We start from the raw sequence: 19,764 nt of genomic DNA on the forward strand, positions 1-19,764 counted from the left end.
AGACTCAACTGAGATGGCTAACCATGATTGGTTGTCTGTAATCACCAGTCATTTTGCTAGAGAATGTAAACTATAATTTTATCAAGTTCAATTAGCTTTTTTTTTTTGTTTTTAAAGAACCACTTTCTCATCTAGCCGTCAATTTAATTAGTTTTCGTCATTGAACTAAATTCGAGTTTTATTCATCTTAGCCCTTGCATGTTTTGGGCATTTGCTGAAAACATTGTACTATAGAAGATAGGATGAAGACTTTGAACTGCAGCTTTTCAATCAGAGGAAACAACTTTTAACAAATTAAAGAATGCCTCCAGCACTGACATGTACCCAATAAGCAACTCTTAACTGCTTTTTGTGCAGTTCAAAGAGGCACAATAGTGGATATGGAACTCAAATCACATGACAATTTACAAGTTAAAAATCGAATCAACCAGCAAAACATGGATGCCTGAACAATAAACAATCGCGACCAAAATGTATCATCCTTCAACTGTCACAGCCCAACCCCCCCTCCCCCTCCCCCCTCGGGAACCTGAAAATTAAAGGTTCATCCTTCATTCTGCAATTCCTATAACACAGACTATCCACATAGCAGAAATTATAGACATGGCAGAACTGGTTTTCGTAGGCTATTTACTTCTGAAGCAAAGAAACACTAACTGAGGGTGAAGCATTGAGATCAAACGACGACAGTTTGACCCGTAAACCCATCTTGAAGCTGCAAAGATCCATCCTTCATCAGATTAAGGCTCAAACTCTTGAACCTTTCTCTCGAGTACTGCCGAGATGCCTTTCTCCAGTCGGTTCCAGTTTTCATCATTGCAACAAACTCTTCATAACTAATTTGTCCATCCTGGGAGGAACAGTTCAGAATGAGCAAGGTGAGAGAGAGGAATGGATAGGCAACTCTAGTTTGATTTATGATAGGAAGCGCATGCAATTTCGAATCAACTCCTGCTTAAATAATGTCCTAAAGGTAACAAGTACCTTTTTGCTCAATGAGCAAAGCTTGACTGGTGTTTTAAGGTGAACTATTTTACAGAATGATGATAATTAGGCCTTAAATTGATTAGAGGAGATAATTAAATTAGCTGTCATACCTTGTCTGTATCAACTTCTCGCATAATTTCATTCAGTACAGCCACATCAGTCTCGCCTGATTCATCCGCCAAAGCTTCTTTGAGCTCATCCAGATCAATATACCCGCTTCCGTCTTTGTCAAAAAACATGAACGCTCTACGAAAGTGCTCATCATTCTCCATCCTCTGCAAGTGTATCGTCACTGCTACAAACTCTCCATAGTCCAGAACTCCATTTCCATCAACATCAGCCTAATAAGTTTCAGTAGAGACAGTAGAAAAAGCACATTAACCCTCATGATGGACAAATAGACATACCCATTGGTAATTCGACCTTCCTTGGTCAATCAATAATGTCTTCAATAGCATATAGGATTCCAGTGACATCGAAAACTCGATATCTCTGTTTGTCGTTACCAACTTTTTCTGGAGTTTGGTCACACAGTCACATGTAAATACATGTTCAAAGTAGTGCAGCTATTAGAAATTAGTCGTACTGTAACTTCTCTGGTCAAGAAGTAATGAGTGAATTAAAAGAGCAATCTGTGTTACAGGATTCTTCTTTTCCTTTTATGGTCTCTAGAGATCTTTCTTTTGACATTGACTTCTATTCAGAAAAATATGCGGAAAACAAAGTCAAGGCTCCCAAGACCAATACCAAAATTTAATGCCTTAGTGTAGATTGACCAAATACTTCAACAGATTGATAAAATATAGACAACATTAAGTGCAGAGCAGACTTCACATCCAGGTAGAATCTGATGATCTACTGCTAGAGCATCAAGTTCAGAAAACACTTTTTTCCACAGAAGATTGTTTTACTGATTTTTATAGAAACAATTACTTAGTTTGCCCTCAAAAATAAAGAAGTTAAATAAGGGAAATAGACTTCTCATGTTCAAGCCAAACAGGCAAATGCAAAAGGAAGCGTTGGTTATTTGTGGTTTGAGCCGAGTCCAAAGCTATAATATCTTCTACAATAAGAGTTTACATTCCTCATTTATATGGTACAGTGTTTCATAAATTATAGACAGGATGAAGAGGAAAGGCAAAGTAGACGCAAGGACAAAGGTTTAACTACATGCAGCTGTACAGGCACAAGTGTAATACGATAAAAGAACATATTTCCAAGTAGTGACTAAATAAAACCACGACTGATGGTCAAGATATTAAGTGACCCATTGAAATATCAAGAACAAGTTTATACAGCCCTAGAACAGACAAAGAGTAATGGAAGAAGGATCACTCTTTAACATTAAAGCAAGCCAACCTCAGAGTTTCAAGAGAAATGACATTTACCACTTCCATAAGCAATTTTATCTCTGGTTCAGCCAACTGTGAACCAACTTTCCGAAGCCCTGCCCGTAACTCCTCATATGTTACTTTCCCATCATTGTCAGTGTCCATCAACGTAAACATATCCCTTATGACCTCTACCTCTTCAACAGATAAGTGTTCTGCAATCACCTACAGATTCGACAAAGAACAAAAATGTATCTTGGTTATCCTAATGAAAATATCTGCATAACTGACATTGGAGTACTAAAAAGCAATTCAAAAAGAAAAAAAACTTATATGCAACCATAAACTTATAACTAAATCAAATACAAATTTAGCAAATTTAGCATATATTTCAAAATTTGCTCATTGAATTCATCCAGAGCACAAGCTTTTTTATTTATCCAATTGTAACATTTTGAGGCTTTGGCATTAAAAAAAATTGAGGCATTGACAAAATAATAATAATAATAATATTTGTAACATCTTGCACAAACAGTAATTGCAACCTGGACTTGGAAAAAGACAAAAAAAAAAAATTATGATGCTCACCCGAAGTGCTTTCTTCTTGAACTTATTCATCACAGAAAATTGCTTGAGCCTTGTCCGGACTATATCACCCAATGGAACATTTGAAGCTTTTTTAGCATTTTGTAACCAGGGGTGGTCTGACCAAAGAAACAGACATATTGCAACTAGTTAGTCGCATAATTGCTGCTGGACACCAAAACTATTTTCATTACCCCTAAACGCCAAAATTCCCCAATGTTCTACCAAACTTCTAGTTCTGATCATCTACAATTCAGTATGCTTTCACATTTTCCAGACATTCTAAATTTTAAGATATTCCATCCAAGAACATTGAGTTACCAGAATGAAGAGATAAATGTAAAGAAAGTATCAAAAACATGAAATAAAGTGGTAGACATCCAAGCAGGTAAACAGCAACAGCAGATTAAACACATAGTCCTCCATGACTGTAGTATTAAGTCCATGAATTTTACATTTACATGAGAATTAACTCAGAGAACCATCCAAAACAAGAGTTTTAATTCCCATAAAGCAAACTTTTGATTAAACTATTTTGCTACAACAAGAGGACCAGCCGAATACATCAAAAAAGTTTCAAGAGGGGTTTTACCATCTCTATGAAGGTGCAGCAAGATAACAGATTTAAATTGGAGCTAGTATTACTTAGAATACTTGCAGTTTAAATCAAGTACTACACTTAGAAGAGTATGATCAGTATCAACTATCACGAGGAAGGCACAAATTGAAGATTATGATGAGGAAGAGATTTTGTGCTGGATCAAATATGATTCAAATACAAGGATGTGAACTCTGATATGAAATCAGCAATTATGTTTAGAAAGAATGTTGAGGAAGAAAGTAGGCAGCTGGTGCCATAGGCACTTCATGGAGTCAAACCAGTTCAGCAATCGCTTGGTGCTTGGTAGATAAAAGATTCAGACTTTGAGTCCTAAGCAGAGAAGGATTGAAAGATTGTTCCAGTTATTCCTCTAATTGGATCACTGGGTCACAAGCATAGGACGGGAAACTGCTCATTTGAGGGAAAGAAGTTATGCTTGAATCCTTTTTATCAGTACTTCTGGTTTACTCTATAATCTTGTTTTGGGATTTTCAAAAAATTTTAGGAAAATAAAAAATAAATTTTGAGACAGACATCGACTGATATCACGGATCGATTCTGATTGACTAGAACAAGCTCTTGCATGTCAAAGGTTTGGTGGAGTCATAATTTAGAGATTTATAAGCATCCAACATTGCTATGCAAAACAGCATCAGATATCATGCTCTAAGCATAAGATATTTATTGGTTTAAAGAGGTTTCATAGGCAAAAACTATCGAAGTTATTCCTACTGCAAGCTACAATAGCCTTCACTTACCTCATTTTGGTGATTTAGTTTATCAAGTTGTAACAGTGACAAGTGTATAGTTTAGATACGAAACCAAAGCTAAAGCATTTGTTCTGGAAGTGTTTACAACCCATACTTCCACCGGTTAACACATAATGGACACTGATCCAACGCGTAAATGCTGCAATTAAGCTATGGAATCAGCTTAACACACTCCAACCCAATCGTCCAAGTCTTATCTTTTGCCCCAATGAAAGAACTAGTAAAGCACCAAATAAACTATCTCCACTGCTTTCATATCTCTTTGGAGAATCATCAACCATAATTAAAGATAAGAAACAATTTGTGGGTTATATTAGACATACAGCCAAACTTCAGAAGATATACTTACCAAGCACCTGTTGGGCAGTCAAACGCTTTTTGGGATCTGGCTCCAACATCTGCTTAACAAGGCTCTTCGCACTTTCAGATATTTGGGGCCATGGTTCCCTTTTAAAATCGATCACACCCCGTAAAATTGCCAGAGCAACACCCTGTTCAGTTTCTACGGCAGACAATTCAAAAAAAAAAAAAAACTGTTAGTATAGAAGTTAACTTCTGGGATACTTTGCATAGTTAATATTAAAATTACCTGCCCAAAATGGAGGAACTCCACATAGCAAAATGTAAAGGATCACACCAGAGCTCCAAATGTCCACCTCAGGTCCATAACTGCGCTTCAAAACCTCTGGAGCCATGTAATATGGACTTCCAACAATCTCAGAAAATCTTTCACCTTCACAACAAAAATGAAGATAAAGCAAAGTAACGACTTGATGTCATAAATAAATAAATAAATGATTCACCTGTAACAATACAAAATTATGGAAACTATCAAATTGATGGCAAAATGGAAATTTAATTCTGTAAAAGTTAGAAATTTTACCAGAAAATTCAACAAAAGTAACATAAAATCTAATGAAGATATATCATGATTTTCTGAATATTTTACCACAAAAGTTTGCTATAACGTTGTAAAATATTCTGAATTTGGCAACTTGTTGCCAAAATATCAACCAAAATTTAGAGATAATTAAGAAGAACTAACAATCGTTGAGTAAACTAAATAAATATTCAGGGAAATAATCACATGCCACTTTATAATTTCCTGATACTTTCCAAATTCAACCAAATATCCTGTTGTACCCTCCAAAGACCAAACAAGATAAGTAGAAACCAACTGAATTTCCAACATTAAAACTGAAATCAGAGATCTCCTGAAATCATTAAAATACACTGAAACCGAAATTTCAGAATTAATCCACCTCCACCCTAATTTTATTGTTGTTGGGGGGTTTTTGGTGGGGGGGGGAGTTGAAAAAGAATAAAAAACTAGAAACATTTCCAGACTTAGACAAAGCTTTAACCTCTAATTAATTCGAGCAAAACCCAAAATTTCACACAAATCCACAACATACAAAAAAAAAGAAAAAAAAAACAAACTTTTAGCCAAATCCCCAACACAATACCCAAAAAAAATGTTGAAAACTAAAAATTAAAACTTGAAACTGTCCCAGGCTTAAACAATTCAAATTCAATGCGAAAACTAAATAACTTTAGGTGTAAAGCAAGAAAAAAAGTTTAATTCATTAAAAAACCAAAATTTCCATTCTTTTGGATTGGAAGTATAAACACACCGGGCTTAAAAAACACAGACAAGCCGAAATCAATAGCCTTGAGAGGAGAATTCTCCTTCTTATTAGCAAACAAGAAATTCTCCGGCTTCAAATCCCTATGCATCACTCCATTGGCATGACACATCCTCACCACCTCCGCAATAGTCTTGGCCACCGCGGCCGCCGCCCTCTCGCTGTAATGCCCTCTCGCCACTATCCTATCAAACAGCTCCCCGCCTTCGCACAGCTCCATCACCAGATGAACCGCCTCGTTGTCCTCGTACGTGGCCCTCAGCTTCACTATGTTGGGATGCTCCGGCAAGCTCGACATGATGGCCACCTCCCGCCTCACGTCCTCTATGTCCACCGCCGTCCTCAGCTTCTTCTTGGAGATTGACTTGCAGGCCAGCGCGTCCCGGGTCTCCCGGTCGGTGCAGAGGTAAGTTATCCCGAATTCGCCCCGGCCGAGCTCCCGGCCGAGGATGTACTTGTCGGAGATTCGGGTGCGGGGGATGAAGTCCTTGAGGACCCGGATGGTAGCTGGGGATTCGGCGTAGGGGTTGGGCCTTCGCTCCCGGGTTTTTCTGGGTTTTGGAGAAGGAGGTTTCTTGTGGTGTTTATGACGGCGGTCGGACGAGGAGGTGGTGGTGGGGGAGGACGCTGCTTGGGGAAGCTCGTTTTCGGGGCGTATGCAGGCGTTGCAGTTGCCCATGGTTTAACTTTCGTGGGTTGAAAGTGGTGGTGGCCAGTGGGTGAATATGAAGTAGAATACTCAAAACAGTGGGTTCGTTGCTCGGCCGTGAGTGGTGGTGGTGGAGGAAGCGGGCATGGCGGAGGCTGGGTGCAGAGCAGGTGGGTGGGAGGTTAGTTGGTGAGAGTTGAGAAATGAGTAGAGAGAGAGAGAGAGAGAGAGAAAACGCGGGGAGGAAAGCAATGGATTGAGGGGGGTGATGAAAAGTTGGCTTTTTTTGAAAATTGTTGAATTTATTAAGAAGTTATTTTTCTATTGGACTCTTGCAATTATTATATATTTGTTTGATTTGTTTACTACTCCAGTAATTAGTAAGTTTACCAGTCCAAGTAAAGTGTTGAGCATGATGTTTTTGACCTTTTAAATAGAGAAGAAGAGAATAAGTAGCTTAAGCACATTTTTTTTAATTTTAATTTTTGTAACTGTAGAGAAAGGTGAGATTCAAAAAGTAAGGCAAAATTAGAACTCATAATCTCAGTAGTGTTCTGGAAAAAGATGAGATTCAAAAAGTAAGGAGACAACAAGAAAATTAGAACTATAACTCGATTGCGTGCATTCTAAGGTCTCAATTAGTTTATAGTACTATTTATGTAAAGAAACTAAATTATGAATGAGCAAGTGTAATGTTTTTAGTGGCTTTTTTAGTTTTGTTTTCAAAAGGTGACAAGAAATTTATGTGGTCAAGAGCATGAGATCATCCTAACAATTAATGCTAATACATGGGGGAAAGTGAATGGATACTTGTAATTACTTACCTAAGCATTTGAAACATTTGCGCTATGTTGTCCTTATTGCATAGGACAAAGGCTTGTTAAGTTAATTAATTGAACCTACCTATTCCCTTTATTTTTCTTTTGAGCAAATGTATTCTCTTTGTTTTATTCTTATTAATATCCTTGTGGAAGTGAGATTATAAGCCGTTTGGAAGGCGAGTTTTTTTTGTGTTTGTCTGAAACTTTACTGTAACTTACTGTAGAAGTTTTTAAAACATTTTTAAAGTGTGTTTTTTTTTTAATATTTTGAAGTGTATAGTTTAAAAACTTTGAAAAGCTTTTTGATGTTACTGCAGTTAAAGTTTTTAAAAAACTTGTAGCAGATAAACTTGGCAAAAAACTTGGCTTCCAAACAAGGCGTATATAGATGCTTGTTAGGGATTTGTGGATGGGGAGAGATGGTCAAATGTGACTCCTCTTATATAATTTAATGAATGAGAAAATGAATTAAAGTATTCTTTGCTTGTTTAGGTTCGGTTTTTTAGTTTAACAAGTCTTCTCAACAAAAGACATCCCCACCATTGACTTAGGATGATTAGTTCAGAGACCATTTATATTCTTCTTCTAGAAATAAGATTAGGAAAAAAGAAAGTTTATGTGTGCATACGTTGCAAATCAAAGAAAATACCATCTATTTTACGCCATTTCAAACTAGCTTAACAAATCATTTATGTATAAGTATGGGAACTCGAACCTATACGTTAGAGCAAATTAAGAAGAGAGAACATACGTTTAACACTTTCATGAACTTACAATGCAATTAATCTCCGTGTTGGAGACTACATACGTACAATATATTTGATAATCATTAATTAACACTTGAAGTAAATATTTGATAATCATATTTGTTTCTTCTTTTTTTCCACAAAAAACATGACTTGGGCAAACTTTTAAATTATCTGCATGCAACTAAAAATGGTGTCGAGCGGACAAAGCGAAACGAGACAGCAGACATGCAAGAACAAGTTAAGGATGATGAGAAAGAAGACAGATGTGTTGCCAACTTACCATGACTGGTTCTAGTGAGTAGTGAATAAAACTCATGAAAAAAGCAGAAAGAACAATATAACATAAAAACTACAACAAGCAAATGCCCAGTATCTACTTTCAAAGCAAATACCCAATATCTGGTTTTGAAATAGATAACAACAGCTTTGGAAGAGCTTCCTAGTATTTTACACAGAGACAAAAGTTGATGTTCGTTTATTGTTTTATGATTTGTTTCGACCAGCGAAAGGCACCAAATGGATCTCATTTACACTAGAAAACATTTTACTGAGGAAGAATGGAAATGGACACATCAAGAAAGAAGTTTGGATAGTTTACTAAACTTGTCTCACTAATTACTATATTGCTTTCGAAATGAAGATTAATTAAAGAACTAATATTGGTCATTGAAGGGTTGGAATGATTTTGGAGTTGTTCACCAATTACACCTTTGTCGTTTGTATTCATCGTCAAATGCATTAATCAAGTGCATTAATCAATTGCATTGATGAAAAAGATAGAGGATAAATTACATATAACCCCCTATGATTTCATCTATTGCCACATGTCCCCCCTCATAATCCCTCTATAATTTTATGTAAAGTGAAAATTTGACAAAAAATAGTCTATGCAACGTAGTTAGTTGAAATACCGATAGTGTTCTTACTTAAATGTTAAATCAATCGACGGCTTAACCACCTTGTATAAAAGCACAGAGAGATCATGAGGATAAATAAAAAAAAAATCATAATGGGGTAAAGTGGATATTTATACAACTATAAGGGAATTATACGGATATTAAGATTTTATCGTACGCGCTTTTAAAGTGCATTTAGTATATAAACGCCGTAACTGATTGTGCATTTTGTTCATTTTTCACTTTACATAAAATCACATGGGGGTTATGTAGCTATTTTAAAATCTTAGAGAGATCATCTGGCATGATGTAAAACCATAGGCGGGAATAAGTAATTTATCCAAAAATAAATTAATATGAAGGGAGGAAATACAAAATGATGAATGGGATAGTACATTAATTGTGAGCTAACGATGCGTGTGCCAAGCAAGATTTAAGCCCCTACAACTAATTGCCCTAATCTAACACTTCTTTTTTCGTTTTCATCACAAAGGAGGAAAAAGAAAGGGGTACTAATAAGTGTTAATTAATGATGAGATAGAAGTAATGATCATAATCATGTTACTCACCTAAAAAAATAAAAATAAAAATTTATTTTGATCATTTTATGTACATCTAGTGTGTAATTTTGCTTTTCTTGGTCATAGTTTCTCGGGACAAGTTGTCTGTTAAATCTTCAAAAGCTACGCAAGAACATTCCCTTCTGGTATAATGCAACTTCCAACAAATTATAAGGAGCTATCGATTTCATGACGATACATTACATTAGAAGTCACATTCATTGAGTTACCAACCACTACTATCAACCTATATAACAATTGATTCTCTAAAAGTAAAACTTATCATTCCCTACATATATATATATATATTTATATATATCTAGAAACTGTTTGTACTACTTCAAAAAAAAAAAAAAAAATCATCCTCTCATTTGACTTTGTCAACGAAAAGGAATCAAGCCTGTTTATTTTCTAGAATTTTTGTAAAAAAATGTATTACAGCAATGTAATGTACGTGAGATAGAAAGGTGACTGAAAAATATAGTCGTGAAAAACGTAAAAATTTATTGAGAAAAAATATCAATCCAAACAAGGCATATAAAGCTCACCAAAATATATCATAGGCTACTTTCGTTTGCCTCGGAGAGGAAAGGGGGGAATAGAGGTATCTAATTCTCACAGAAAGAGTAATAAATAAGTGAAGGAGCCTTTTTGACGTTGGTGAGATAAGCCAACCTCTCCAAACACTTTCTGTTGCCCTAAATTTATATCCACAAAAAGAAATGGAATTATTTTGATTTGGTAGATCTGTTCACGCCCCATGCTTTTTATTGATTAGTGGTTTTGGACTGCTTTGACTAGGGTTAAAATTCCATGCATGAAGTCAAGTCAGGGGCATTCACTTACTGATTAATCAAAGGTATTCAATGATCGATACGCGTAACATTTGTACGTGTTAATTCATTCTTGTAGATACAATTAATGCGTATTTTAGAACTTCGGTATTTAATATGACAAAGACTCCTCCTTCGTAACTTATGGTCACGGGCTGGTTTTGAAGCATTAACCATCCAAGAAAGTCGAGAAAAGAAATCACCTAGTCCTCCAACACTCCCTAGAGTCGTCTCGGCAAGTCTGATCTGATGGTGGTTCAGTTGGGCCATTTCTTACAGTAGGTTCCTCCCTTCGAATAGGAGTAGGTTAGATTAGATTAGATATAACGTTACGTAAAAAAAAAAAGTCCTCCACAAGGCTTTCTTTCTTTCTTTCTTTCTTTTTGTTTCTTCACTTCCCTTTCCTCCCCAAGCCGTCCCCGTACCGTTCTCACCCCAAAATTAAACTATCGGATTCAGAATTCGAACAAAGTCCTCAAACACAAACAGTCATCTCTCAAAATTCAATCGTATATACGTCACCAATCTTTAACCTATTTGAAGACTTGGTAAAATTATTATGTTTTCACCCAATCTTCATTGCATTAGTCACAAAATTGGTAAAAACAAAAGGTAAGAAAAGTCTTGGGATCCATTGTGGCAGTTTACCCTGTAAATTATTTCCAAAATTTTCTTACTTTTGGCCATGGAAGAAGTGGGATTACTTAGTACCAGCAGCCAGCAGGATGGATCAAGAAGTCAACATAGTGAGGCAATGCTGGCTAAGAATTCAAGGCCAACCGAGCTAGACAATTGACCAGAGTCGTAGACAATTATGTACGTTGATCGTTCTTTCTTCATACACATCACCCTTGAAGCAAGTCAACAGAATTGAATTCCGGGACAACAACGCCAACAATTAATCGCAAGGGCCAACAGGAGATTATTGTTATTCCTGTAGCATGACAGGTTTTTCTCCATGAACAAACTTTACACACCTCAGCGCATTTAATAATTTGGTTAGAAATTAAGTGCTAGCAATTTATGGACGAGATCTTTCTATTTCAATTTTTGTGGGGTGGAGAATCAATCAAAGTATAAGTGCATTATTCTAACACGTGTCAAACATGTTTAGAGGACGCGTGACTTATCATGTAAATAAATGCACACAATTATAGTCATTGCGCTTCCTGTATTTAGATACTTTTTCGAATTAATCACACTTCTTCTTTTTTTTTATAACAAAACTAGCACTTGAAATTTCTCTTATCGAGTGCCCACTAAGCGCCCGATAATCAAATCGTATATAAATATAATTATTCTCTCTCATGTAAAGAGTATCAATTGTAGGTCAATATTTTTTTTTTTTTCAAAAATAGGCAGATAATTAGATTAGAAACGCTCAGAGAGTTAATGGAAAGACTGGCCTAAGCAATCTAAGGGGACCCACCAAACTTCCACGTCCAGCCAATTGGTAACTGGTCGAGAAGCCTGGAGACCTTAAACCAGGAGAAATACCCCACAATTGTAGGTCAATATTTAGTATTTACCTGTGAAATATGTTATAGTCTGGTGATTCTGAGAAGTGAGACGTCCCCTGGTCTCCGTCTCACTTCTCCTTCAAACGCAACATCAAAGTCAGAACGGTCCAGGCCCTGGTCTGGAGTTTGGACCACCATCAAGTAGCTGTCTCCTGGCTTCTACCTCTACAAAAAGCCTCATGACAATGGAATATTGCACTATTCGTAAGTTGTGGTTCGGTGGAAAATCGGTGGGGAAGAGAATTGGAATTCCCTCTCATATCCCGGGGAATTGGAATTCTGCAGAATGTTGAATCTTGGTGGCTATTTTATGTCGTCTCTTAGCTCATGATACTGATTTATCCTTTACACATGCGTGCGCGCGAGCACATGTATATATATATATATATATATATATATATATGTATATATCCAAAAGCTGTTTCCTTAGCGACAAAATTTTTGTAATCAAGCTACATTACAATAGTTCTTTCATCCAAGATCAAAATAGGCCATCATATTTTAGAAGATAAAAAGAATGAGTTTGGTAGAAATGTTAATCAACAAGCGAGCGAACTTTGACGGACAAGGGCCCGAATGGAAACTAGGAAAACCGTTCAGGGTGGTTTTGTGTAAAATGCACGTAGCGTAATTTTGTCTGCACGCGGCGTAACTTACTTTCAACAATGTGTAATTATAGAACAAAATTTTACGAGACCCACACATGGTATTAAAAACGAGATACAAGATAAAATCTAAAACTTATATTTTTTTTTTTTTTGCCATGATTCCTGCCCCTCTTCCAACTTTGATACCATAAATCCGATTACGCAGTGTCATTTATGTACCTTGGATGTTAGGACTCCTTAATTAACATCATCTGAATCCATGTGGACGGAACTAACTCCCACTGAAGGAGTTGGCCAACACATTAATTGTGAGGTAGGAGGCAAGGTTTCCCATCAATGTGTCTTTATATGTAGATTGTTCTAAATCCATATGGGTGCGTGGTGCACTCGTCTGGTCTGATGGTGGTTTAGTCCCCGTCAAGTTCCTTCGACTGAATTGGATCACCCCTAGAGTAGGCCCCCCCTCCCCTTCAGTGTAGGAGTAGGAGTGGGTTAACCTAAATTAGATGTGTCATTACGACCAAAAAAAAAAAAAAGACTCCATGTGGACGGTCCATTATGACGTGGAATAGACGTGGGACTTTACTGTAGTGATTCATTTCTTGGATAAGCCTCCGCTTCCAGGGTCTCACTGGTACAAAGTCGCTTTCGTCTCCTTCTGGACGTGCAAGCTTAGCCGGGGCTTCTTTCTTTGATAATTAACCACTACAAGTTTTGATTGCCGGTGTTAAATGGAAAGAAATTGTGCAAAGAGACATTATTACAAGCTAGGCACTCTTCAGATTGAATCCTTGTTCAATGTTAAAGCTGCCAAAGAATATTATTGAAGCAAATAACTCAAGTCCAAAAAATTCCATCATTTTCATTCTTGAAATACACATAGAACGTACGTCCGAGTTTTTTTTTGCCTTTTTTTTTTTTTTGTCTTTTCGCTGTTGGGGATAATATTATTGACTGGTTTGTGATTATTTTAATTTGCAATTCATCAAGAAAAAACATGACGTGTTTTCGGCCTAATCCTCTTCCACATGGCTCAAAAAGAGGGTTGTGACTTGTGTGTGGGTGTGTCTTTATGCAGAATCAGAGTGTAATTCTTAATTATCCCAAATGTGGTCTAAAGCAGCCCTACTACCTCTCAGAAGTATTAAATCAAGTACACAGCAGACTTTGTTGAAATCAAGAATTCCCTATATATATCCCTCAAAAACCTTCTTGATTTCCCTGACTCTTTTAATTTTCATAGTCTAATCTATAGCAAATCAATCAGTCCATAAAAAGAACATTTGCCAAAAATTAACTTCTAGATTTCTTCATGACATTAAATGTGTGGACCATATATTAGTAAACTCCGCTGGGAAGAAGAAAAAACAAGTTAAAAGAACAAACAAAGTCCTCCTTTGTGGCATCTAACATGTCACATGTCCAATTAATAGCAAAGCAAAAAGGACCCATGAAATGTTTGATTTAGATAGATACTTAAACCCCATGCAAACTATAGATAGGAACAGCTAAGTGTATAACAGTTGGTGTAGTTACGTTGTAGAACATGTAAGCGAACTAGCTAAAGAAAAGGGGAAAAATGGTTTTCATTTAATGCATATGATTAAGAAAGCAATGATGGAAAGAAATTAGTCTCATTCTCGTGTGGGTGTCTTTATACCCTGGCATTGCGGCAAAGTAGGGCAGCCGGGAAGAAAAGGGAAAAAAGGGAAGCCATGTTGTGTAGTTTTTGAGTATGGTGGCTGGCTATTATGATGTTTGAACTTTTGATGATGCAAAGGAAGAATGCATTTCTCTCACAGCTCATTCTCTCACGCCTACCGCATAAAAGAATCACTTTCTGGAGTCTTTTTTAAGATTTTGTACAGGGGATAGGGACTTTGCCTCATCCTGTTTTTATTTTTTTTAGGTATAATGTACCTACAACATCGATCTTGTTGTTTTAGATTCATCTTTTTCTTTTTCTTATATTTGGATAACAGAAAGTGCCTTTTTTTTTTTTCGGAGACGATAACTGTTGTATAATCTAATCTAACCTACACTAGGGGGAGGGGGCGGACCTAAGGAGGTCCAGGGGTAACCCAGAGAGGATTAAATCATCACCGAATCAAACGGGTGCACTACGCACCCACCTGGATTTTTTGAAGCCAAGCCACTTTAAATGTGACATTTTGGTGGGAGACAAGGGTTAATGGCCGAGTGGTGGCCACCAGCCCAAAGACAGGTGGTTAGAAAGTGCCTTTTAGGGTCCTATTACATTATGCTGATAGGAGAACTTTTAGGCAGGAGTTAAACATCCTGCTTGATAGACCAAAAGTTTTTCATATTTATTAGGGTCAGTCATAGTTTGCACCCCTGATTTAGTTTGGGATGGTCACACTTCGCATCCTCTAACTTTGGGAATATATACTTCACCACCTCAAGTTAAGACCATTGGTGGTTTCTAACGCTATCACTTCACTTGAACCCAAAATTTATCTTTCAAAATTACCCTTAGCCTCTTATAAGTTATAGCCCAATGGTCGAGAATGAATCAAATTCTAAACTCTATACAATCTACCTTTAACAAATGAATGAAAACAACTGTTCCCCGAGTAGCTCATTCAATTCATGATAGAATTAATCACTTCCAATGCTTCTTAATCAACTCATTCATCCCTTTTGTTGATCGATTAAACCATTTAATTGAGTTGAGATTCAATGAGGATGTAGCTATTGTGAGTAGTATTAAGAAGGAAAATAGCAAAGTCACAAAACGCTTTGATTTTGTTAACCACGAAAATACAATAGTTGTATTACTTAACATCATTCCTTTTCTCTAAAGTTTACACATACTTGTGCGGTTTTCTAAAAGTATCAATAGTTGGAATGTAATAATTCCAATTTTTTTCCTACATGTCTAGTACTCTCAAAATGAAAACGTCTGTTACAAGCCATAATTTTCTTCAGCAGAAGAAGAATGCATACCCGTTTTTTTTTTTTTTTTTTTTTTTATCGCTGGGTATCGGTCACTCCAGACCGGTAATACCGTCTGTGCCACTATTCCTATCGTCCGGGGAGAGCGGACCCCACCGATCCCCGAGAGTATCACCCCGAACACTCAGCCTTGGGGTCGAACCCCAGACCTGTCTCACCTGAAGAGGCTACACAAGCCAGCTGACCTGAAGAATGCATACCCGTTCGTCTATCGTAAATTGTCTGACAACTATTGAATTATAGCGTCCTCCCTTGCAAAATTTCGGCGAGGCCCAATTTAGGTTTGTGTAGATGAGTTGAACGTATAGTATGGGCTTCAAGGATTTCCAACAAGCCCACTGCTTGACCTGGGCTAAGCATGAACTTGCCTACACTCAACAGTCGTTTATTTCTGGCATTGGGCTCACAGACACAACGACCTCGAGCTTTCATATCCAAACTCGTCTCACTGGCATTGGACGGTCTTAGATTTATAACATTTCAGTTACACTCACTTCTTTTGTACAATCTAATTCATCCCTTCTTCACATAAAAAAAAATATATGATAAAGAAAGACATTAATGTAAGAAAGTAGTTTTAATTTGTATTAAACACTGGAGAAAAAATTTGAGTGGAAACCACAAAAAAAAAGAAAAGAAAAGAAAACATTACAAATGAAAATTATAATATCAAATCTATCCAACCTATAGCACAATCTAACTTTAACTTATTCGGTATAAACTCTTGCAGTGTTTGACCTATTTTATAGTCCAAACTTACCAAGCCTGAATTAATAAAATGATCAAAGGAAGTACAAACTTGTTCTTATGAAATCTGTATCGAAAATTGAAAATGAAGCATAAAGTACGTTAGACACTTGATAGATTATCAATGCATAATTCCCCAATCAAGTAAAATTTGGATTGCCATTTTTCTCCCTCAAAAAATTTGTACGTTTTTAATGAATACATTTTTCAATCACCTTTTTACCTCGGCATATGTACCAAAACGTTACAGTACATTTTTTTTTTCAGAAACTCTAAAAAGATAGCAATCTAAAAGGGCTAAACAATGTTTAGATTTTTAAAGGGATAATTTCATAAACCTCCCCTGAGGTTTTATGAAATATCACCTAGCTCCCTTGAGATTTTCAAAATCTCACTTAGCACCCCTTGAATTAACATTTTGGTAACATTGGAAGCCCTTCTAACCAAAAGTAATATTAAAAAATTCATGTTTGAGGAGAGAGATTATTTTAGTGCCTTTAATACCCTTAGGCTATAAAAAATGAACATTTTACAAACCAAGGAAAAAAAGTACTAAATTGGAAGCATCTTAAAAGTGAGGAGATGAAAATTGATAAGATTTTATGTTACAGCCAATAGTAACTTCTACAGTAGGAAGAGATAGTAAAAGAAAATACTATTTTTTAAACAATTTTTACAAATAGAACCCTTTATAGTGTTAAAGGTAATTAGTATGTAAAATCATACATTTGAGCCAAAAAAACTTAGTAATAGATGAAATTCAACTTCAATATCATACAAAAAATTTACTCAAAATAGACAGACTTTTTTTATGGGCGTGAAATATGAAAAATTTATTATAGAAAAAGTCCGAATTTGAAAAACTATTTGGAGTTGCGCTCTACATGAATAGGAATAAATAAATAAATAAAGTTGTGAAACACCAAAAAAGGGAAAAAATAAAAAGAACCTGCAGCTATTCTTCTCCAAATGCATTGAATATTTCATTGATTAAATCCTATATTTCATTGACATTTGCAATTCAATTATACATACATATATATATATATGTACGTATGTATGTATATATATATATGTTTGTTTGTATAGACATTGTTAAAGAAAAGTAGGAAATTTAGAGAAAGAAAAACAAGTTCAGAAAGTTTAAATATGAGGGTATTATTGACAATTCATTACCTTTGATGTTGGTATATGGCCCTACTATCATTTTAAGGGTGCTAAGTGAGATTTTAAAAAGTTTAGGAGAGCTAAGTGATATTTCATGAAACCTCAAGGGAGGTTTCTGAAATTATCCCAATTTTAAATCACTTTATTAACGTAGCAAGATTCTCTATTTGTGCTTAGGATAAAAGTATATTCCGCTCATGGGACGAAAACATGTGGACCCTCGGATGGGACAAGGCTAATTTGTTAATTTAGATTTAGACTCGAGGGATTCCCACAGGCCACAACCAATAAAAGCGTTTCTTGGGGTTCAAGACATATTTCAAACTCCGATGCGGTTCGAGTTTTCTCCCCCATGGACCAAAAGCTACGGCTGACTCTTATCACAATATGCCCCTGCAGTTCTGCTGTGCTTATGGATACGCCCAGAAAGTTCTTTTAGATTGCAATGACCTCCTCTCCATAACGTAATTTGTGCTTTAGATTAGAAAATGTTACTCCATTGTTTTACAGTGCAAAAAGGTATGTTTTTTTTATCTCGGTAATTATCATTTTATAATCGTTACAGCTAATCATAAAAGTAGCCGTAAATATAAATATAAGATCAGTAATACTAACAAACTTAATACTAGTGAATTTCTCAAACTTCAAAATGATAATTAAAGTTTGGGAAATTTTTCATTGTAGACGGGGAAAACTTTGCTAATTTATATTCACCAATTGGTGGAGCGCAAACTTTGCTGAGGGTGTGTTTGGATTGCAGATTTTCAAAGAAAAATTGCTACATTTTCTGTGAACACATTTTTCAATCACCTTTTTATCTGACATATATTAAATAGCTACCGTAATTTTTTTACAAAAAGTTCAGAAAAATGCAATCCAAACGAAAAATCAGAAAAGCATTTTTATACATGCAAATGGTTATCGTAGTGCATGCAAATGTGTGTAGTATGTTAGGAAAATTCTTTTGTGAAAATTTGAGCAATTTTGTGTCACATGTATAATTTGTTTACTTCCCATAAAGCAAAACTTCAAGAACTCTAATCTTTGATCATTTCAAATACTAGTTCATACGGCAAAAGGGCAGTGGACTTGCATATTTTCTGTCTGCTAAAGTGTTATCATAATTTTTAAGCGACAAAGACAATAATCTCTTCACACGTTGTTTACAGCTCTGTCTTTAGACTAGTAGTATTCATTTTGACCATCTTTTAATACTCATTCAAACTAAGATCCTTAATTTGGAGCAGAATCAGTAATTCAATCTAGAAAGATATTCCATCTATTAAATTGACCTTAACATTTAGGTCATGCGTGCCTCACGGATGATGTTTACTCCGTTAGAAAATACACACAGTTTGTAAACTTCTTGTCATGGTAAATAATCTAGAATGAATGTCGCCCACATCACAGCTGGAGTCATAGTATTGCTCTCTCTCTCTCTCTTTTAATATATATATACTTGGGTTTTTCTGACGGGTGCTCTATGAGCACTCGTTAATCCCAACTTACTATATATATACGCATTATACTAATAGTTACTGCTTTCTCTTACATTTATACTCTTTTTCTAATTAATCTGAACGTTTGAAATACATTTTAATAGGTGCCTATTAGATAGGTCATATATAATTTATTACTTGTACAAACACTACTTCACTTCTTTGAAATTTTATAGATCAAAGGCAAAATTTAATTGTTTTGATGCTCAACTTTTCTCCTGTATTTACCAAAAAGATTTGTTGCTGTGTGTTTAACTAGACTTCTAGGGGGCTAGGCTGTAGTTAAATGTATATATAAATTATTACTTGTACAAATACTACTTCACTTCTTTAAAATGACTAGTACTTGATTAGTTGAACCTGTTTTAACGTATGCTCATTGGGCATCGATATATTAGACAAAAAGCGTTTTAAATTTGCAGTCACTGCTTTTAGGTCGATCGGAAGAATGATTAATTGATCCTTCTGTTAATGTGATTATAGTCAAGTAAAACATAAAAAGTAGGATAAAATTATCTTCATCTATTCTAATTCTTTAAATAACGAGGCCTCAATTCAAAGATACCAACTACATTACTTCAATAGACATTTGAATGGATTATGTTAGGATACATGGAATCCCACAGCATATGTCACTTTTAAACGATTAAAAGAAGTAAAAAGAATCATATTTCTCCCAGCTTTACGAGTGCTTATCCTTTCATGTACTTTCTCTCCAAGAATCAAGCCGTAAATAATACATGCAATATCAACAATCAATCAATACGGATTTCAATACGACTAAATTCTTTACCTCTAACTCTTTGATCATGAAATTGT

The 19,764-nt window shown here is 35.7% G+C and overlaps 1 protein-coding gene across 1 annotated transcript; it reads right to left on the bottom strand.

Annotated features, from left to right (window-relative positions):
- Positions 1-263: 263 nt before the first annotated feature.
- Positions 264-6,856, bottom strand: LOC113742628 (calcium-dependent protein kinase 10-like). The gene is made up of 7 exons (XM_027270505.2): positions 5,909-6,856; positions 4,864-5,007; positions 4,624-4,776; positions 2,907-3,022; positions 2,376-2,543; positions 1,098-1,328; positions 264-850 (listed from the first exon to the last, which is right to left on the bottom strand). Exons 1-7 carry the CDS (start codon positions 6,597-6,599, stop codon positions 677-679), a joined length of 1,677 nt encoding a protein of 558 aa, XP_027126306.1. The 5' UTR covers positions 6,600-6,856; the 3' UTR covers positions 264-676.
- Positions 6,857-19,764: the final 12,908 nt, after the last annotated feature.

This window comes from Coffea arabica, chromosome 4e (genome assembly GCF_036785885.1).
Source record: "Coffea arabica cultivar ET-39 chromosome 4e, Coffea Arabica ET-39 HiFi, whole genome shotgun sequence".
Taxonomy (NCBI): domain Eukaryota; kingdom Viridiplantae; phylum Streptophyta; class Magnoliopsida; order Gentianales; family Rubiaceae; genus Coffea; species Coffea arabica.

Coding starts and splice junctions, on each gene's coding strand:
- LOC113742628 (XM_027270505.2), bottom strand. CDS start 6,599: ATGGGCAACTGCAACGCCTGCATACGCCCCGAAAACGAGCTTCCCCAA. Junction 3,023..4,623: donor GACTGCCCAACAGGTGCTTG/GTAAGTATATCT, acceptor TTCTTTGGTCAG/ACCACCCCTGGTTACAAAAT. Junction 1,329..2,375: donor TAAAATTGCTTATGGAAGTG/GTAAATGTCATT, acceptor GAAACTTATTAG/GCTGATGTTGATGGAAATGG.